Below are 6,000 nucleotides of genomic sequence, written 5' to 3'. Positions count from 1 at the left end.
TAGTTTTTATTCCCATTGATTGATTCACTTGTGGGAAATCATATCTTTTCCCTAACACTGCTCTCAGAAATAAAAAAAAAAAAAAAAACTTCCCAGTGTGCACATCTATATAAATATAGGTGTTTATACATACAAATTTGAATCTATAATTAGTTGTATACATTTAAAAAGTGTGCAATCCTCTGCAATCTTTATAATCAAAATATAAAATCACAAATGTTTAGAACAAAAAATAAATTATTAAAGCAAAACAAAAAGAAAAATCAGGACATGCATTCGATGAGTCTTGACTGGTGATTTGAGAGGCGGGGTGGTGGGTGGTGGTCACCGTCAACCATGTTGAGCTAATCATATGGCCGTTGATAAGGAGTTGATGAAGTACATATATGGATATTTGTAATAGTGGACTGTTAGGATTATTTGTAGTAGTACAATTATGTATGGAGAGGGATTAAGGATTAGATGAGGTTTTAGAGGATATGGATAAATGTGTGAGGTTTTTAATTTATTTTTTAAAAAAATTATATATCTATCTATTAGTTTTATTTTTTGTTATGGAGATGGATGGGGTGTTGGCAATAAAAATTTTAGCCTCTTTTAAGTTAAAATTTATAAAAAAAATAAAATAGGTTAAAATAGCTAATAAAACAAAATGTTACATCAAACTTATAATCATTTTATTTTTTCTCTCACAAACGTCACATCCAATTATAAAAAAATTCAATCATCTTTCCAAACACAAAAATTTTAGCCTACTAAAATAATCAAAAACTAAAATAGCAACTTCTCAAACACTCACATAGGTTCGTTTGGGAAGCGGGTCGACTTTTTGGCTATTTTAGCCTAGCGCTAAAAAATCTCGTTTAGGGAGTATTTTTTTTGGTTTTTTAAACTTCTTGTGAGAGAAAAAATGTAATAATTATGAGTTAGATGTGATATTTTGTCTTATTAAGTTAAAAAACTTATTTTATCTTTTTTATGACTAAAATAGTTCTACACCTAACCCGACCCATCTTCCCAAACAGAGGCAAAGAATGTTTCTGAAGAGTTTCAATTTTAGTAAAAATTGTGGAGGTAGAGATGAGTGTAATCAAAATCACATATATAATTGTGAGTTTTTACTTTAAAAGAAACTTAGGGAAGAGAAATGTTAGTAAATTGACAAATTAGCTTCAAGCATGTGTCACGTAATTTTTTTGTATTTTTAGAATTTACAGTAAATTAGGAATTAGGATTTTTGGAAGCAATAATGACTTGGACTCCCTTTTTTGTCCACCTCCTTGACCCTTTCTTCACATGATTGGCCACTTTTTTTTTTTTTTTTCTTCTCCAATCACCACCCGCCACGTGTATGTGGGGGGTGGTGGGGGTGATGATTGAAGGGGGTCTCAATCATTACCCTTTTGGAAGTCTGTGAGACTTCATTACATTTGTATATTGATATAGTGGGTGTTTGGAAAGTTATTATTTTAGTAGGTTATTTTAATTTTTGACTATTTTAGTAGGTTAAAATTTTTGTGTTTGAGAAGATTATTAAATTTTTTTGTAATTTGATATGATATTTGTGAGAGAAAAAGTGAAATGATTATGGATTTAATGTGACATTTTATCTTATTAGTTATTTTAACATATTTTATTTTTGTGAATTTTAACCTAAACCAAGCTAAAATTTTTCTTGCCAAACACCCTATGTTATAGATACTCAAACAAAAAAAAACAAAAGATTGAAAATGATGTGGGGTAAAAGAATGGAAAAATAATATTATTGACAAATAAAAATGTAACGAGTAAGAAAAAAAATTAAATATTAACTAACCTTTAATAATCATTAAAAAAAAAAAAAAAGTGTGATATTCTCTCGCATGGTATAACCTCTTTAGTAAGTAGGTTCTTTATTAGAGAAATAATTTGGGAAAGGAAGAGAAAGTGTAAGGAGAAGGTTTTAATTTTTTGAAAATTAGTGAGAGATTATGATGAAGAAGATTATGGAATATTTTATTATTTTTTCATTTAAAATTAATAAAATAAGGAGTAATTATTATTTTTAAAATTATTATTTTTAAAATAGTTAATAATTAATTAAATATATTAATGAATAATTTATTTTTTAATTTATTTTATAAGTTAAAAATTCAATAATTTTAAACTTAGGCCTCATTTGGGAATCAACCCATTTAGCTAAAAAGACAAAAAGTTATTAAAAAAAATCAAAAAGTTAACAACTCATATAAAAAAATCAAAAATTTTCTTTTCTCTCTACTTTTTGCATATTTTTTCGTAAAAAGCCAAAAAGTCATCCCAAACATACTAGTTTTTTTTAACTCATATTTTAGCCAAATAGCCAAAAAATTACTAAATTAGTCTGTTCCCAAACGAGGCCTTAGAATACTTTTCACTAAAAAACCCATTTTCGAAATACAACATATGGTGGTGTTTGGGAAGTTTGTGTTAGGTTTTTTTTGATTTTTTTTCACAAAAAGACAAACTTTTTGAAAAATCAAAAATACACATCCAAACAAAATATCATATTCAATCCCATAATTATTTCGTTTTTTCTCTCACAAACATCACATCCAATCACAAAAAAACTCAACTATCTTCCCAAACACAAAAATTGTTTTCTCTAATAATATCCTACAACTAAAAAAACCTACATAAAAACCCACTTTCCAAACAACCACATAGATAGATGGACTGACAGATAAGAAGAAGCAAAAAAAAGAAAAGAAAAATGTTTGGTTTTGTTTTTCTGAAAATAGTTTTCAGAAAATTCTACTTTCTTATTTTCCGTACGTTTTTGTTTTTACTAAATTTTTTTAATATTTTAAGTATTTTTTTTTTAATTTTTAGACATATCTAACATAAATATACCTAAAAAGTAAAAAATTTGTGAAAAAAACCTTATAAAAATTCACAAAATACCAAAAATACAAAAAAAAAAAACGATAATTTAGTACATTTTTTTTATATTTTTATGTATTTATTAATTTTTTAAAATATTTTTTCACAATTTTTTTACTTTTTAAATACATCTAAGTAAGGTGCATTTAAAAAAGTAAAAAAAATACTTAAAATTTTAAAAATATTCACTAAAAAAAAAACATGAAAAACAAAGAAACTCAGGGTGTGTTTGGTTTGTATTTGTAGAGTAGTTTTTGAAATAAAAAGTACGAAAACTTGTTTGATTTGTCTTTTTTTAGAAATGATTTTGAAAAATTATTTTGAAGAAAGAGTTTTAAAATAAGTGATTGACTTGATGTGTATGAGAGAGTGTGTGATTTTGGAAAGTAGGTATCTAAACAAAATTTTAAATTTTTTTAAAAAAAATTTGTTTAATTTGATTATTTTTTAAGAAATTTTTTTCTAAAAAACAAACCAAACAAACCCTCGATTTTAAAAAAATTTAATTTAGAAAACTCAAACCAAACTGACCGAGTAAAAGGGGACACCAAATCAAAATGAAATAGAGCGGGAAGCAAATCGGATCATGCTCTGTTGAAGCACTAGTTTCTGAATTTCTGATTCCGAAGAAGAAGAAAACACAAGAAAATTTCTCTATCTCCGAATTTCTCTTTGAATCTGAAAATCATCAGAGATTTCAGAAGAAACTGGAGAGAAAATCAAGTTTGAGTAGAGAGTATTAATAGTAGCAGATCATCGAGCATACTATCAAACTCCCCCCCTCTCTCTCTCTCTGCGGCATTTCGTCGAACACATGGCCAGATCCAAACGCCGCGGACGAAATCGCCGTCAACCCTCCGGTATAGATCCACTCTCTCTCTCTCTCTCTCATCTCTCTACTTTCTCTCTCTAAAACTGTCCTGTACTCTGTTCAATATACCCTCATTTTTCAAAACCCTAACTCTCTCTCTATCTCTCTCAAATTGAAGATGCAGAAGCAGCCTCACAAGCAACCCCTGGAACGAGATCGGTACTCTCTTTATCTCTCTCGCTATATGTATAATTTCTCGTTTATACAGCTTCGTGTGTGAGTATAGGTGGGTATGTGAGCATTTTCCAAATGTCTTGCTAAAATTGTTAATTTGTTACTGTCTCTCTTTCTATATGTATATATATATATATATGTATATGTATGTATAATTTTTCATTTACATATACAGCTGAATGTGAATGTATAGGTGGGTATGTGAGCATTTTTCAAATGTATAGCTAAAATTGTTAATTTGTTAGCGTGTTTCTCTCTCTCTCTCTCTCTCTCTCTCTGTGTATAATTTTTTGTTTATATATACAGCTTAATGGGAATGTATAGGTTGGTATGTAAGCATTTTCAAACGTCAAGCTAAAATTGTTAAGTTGTTACCGTGGTTCTCTCTCTCTCTCTCTCTCTCTCTCTATATATATATATATATATATATGTATTGTTAAATATCAAAGCTTTGAATACTGTAGTGCAAAGTACTTGTGAAAAGTTGACTTCTTATTGAATGAAATCAGAGACCTAGTTTAAATAGGCTTACAGAAACAAACTGAACAGAAAATCAAGAAAAATAATATCCCACATCTAACAGCCCAAGACTTATGGGATTCTCCAAAGGAATAGATCAAATGCTAACTAAGTCCCTAACAAATAGGGATTATTTAACAAAGCAAAACAAAAACAGCGGCTAAATATCTAACACTTTCCCTTAAACTGAATGCCACTCAAGCAATCAGTTTACAAAGGAAATTGAACAGACTGTAAGCAAACCTCGCAGTTTCACAAATGCTTCCAGCTTCAATGGTTTGGTTAATATATCTGCGATCTGTTCTTGACTCTGACAATACACCAGCTCAACCACGTTTTCTTTTGTAAGGTCACAAAGAAAATGAAGCCTGACATCTACATGTTTGCTTCTTCCATGTAGCACTGGATTCTTGGAGAGTTTAATAGTTGAACTATTATCACAATAAATCAATGTTGGTCCAACCTCATTGCAATATAACTCTTCGAGAATTCTTCTTAACCAAACAGCTTGGCAAGCACAAGAAGCAACTGCTCTGAATTCAGCTTCAGTTGTGGTTGTGGATAAAGTGGCGACATGCTGCTTCTTCAAGGACCATGAAACAGCTCCTGAACTCAGCATAAAAAAATGGCCAGATTTACTCTTTCTATCTTCCAAATCCCCAGCATAATCACTATCACTAAAACCAATTAATTTATTCCCTTCTCCCTTCTTGTAAAACACTCCATAATCAACAGTACCTTTCAAGTATCGGAGCACTCTTTTTGCAGCTTGAAGATGAAGTTCAGTTGGAGCTTCCATGAATCTGCTGATGAGACTAACCACAAACATCATGTCTGGTCGAGTGGTTGATAAATACATCAAACTACCAACAATTTGTTTGTAGTGAGTGTTGTCAACTCTTACTCCTTCTGCATCTCTTGTGAGCTTACAACCTGGAACAATTGGATTCTGAACAGGATTGCAATCAGTCATCCCAAACCTTTCTAAAACTTCTTGAGCATACTTTCTTTGGCCGATGAAAATTCCAGCTGGTGATTGTACCACCTTAATACCAAGAAAGTAATGCATCTTTCCTAGATTAGTCATATCAAACTCATCCATCATAGACTTTTTAAACTCAATAAACATTGTTTCATCATTTCCAGTGAATATCAAGTCATCTACATACAGACAAACAATAAGACGATTACCTCCTGAGAGGGTAGTTTTTGCAAAAATTGGGCCGAGCTGGGAGATGGTCATTATGGCCCACAATACGAAGGGCTGAGTAAAGAGGCCGTAAAGTTACTCCGGCCCAAGAGAGGTACAAAATTACTCCGGCCCGAGATAAATGTGATGTTACTCCGGTCCGGAAGTAACTTGGAGTTAGGCCGGTCTCAGAGTTAGCCCGGTCATGGCGTATTGTGGTTAGAACGGTCAGAAACTTGCTACTCGGTAGCTCGGTCTAAACGCGCCATGGTTTGTACGTGAGAGAACCGAGATAAGTTGTAGCAAAAGGAAGAATCGAACTAAGGATAGTTCGGCCTACAATACT

The 6,000-nt window shown here is 31.0% G+C and overlaps 1 protein-coding gene across 5 annotated transcripts in view; it reads left to right on the top strand.

Annotated features, from left to right (window-relative positions):
- Positions 1-3,438: 3,438 nt before the first annotated feature.
- Positions 3,439-6,000, top strand: part of LOC114314482 (histone H3-like centromeric protein CENH3) — a 45,798-nt gene continuing 43,236 nt past the window's right edge. The window contains exons 1-2 of one of the 5 annotated variants that reach the window (XR_014362676.1): positions 3,439-3,761; positions 3,891-3,931. Coding sequence is in view for 4 of the 5 variants with exons in the window: in XM_082917152.1 (XP_082773278.1) it covers positions 3,716-3,761; positions 3,891-3,931 (87 nt within the window). In the remaining variant the exon portion in view is untranslated. The remainder of the gene's footprint in view (positions 3,762-3,890; positions 3,932-6,000) is intronic. The other 4 variants (XM_082917152.1, XM_028260973.2, XM_028260970.2 and 1 more) reach the window with 4 other exon arrangements.

Source organism: Camellia sinensis, chromosome 2 (assembly GCF_055761805.1).
Source record: "Camellia sinensis isolate YWXY chromosome 2, ASM5576180v1, whole genome shotgun sequence".
In the NCBI taxonomy this organism is placed as follows: domain Eukaryota; kingdom Viridiplantae; phylum Streptophyta; class Magnoliopsida; order Ericales; family Theaceae; genus Camellia; species Camellia sinensis.
This window is presented reverse-complemented; position numbering and strand designations above follow the sequence as displayed.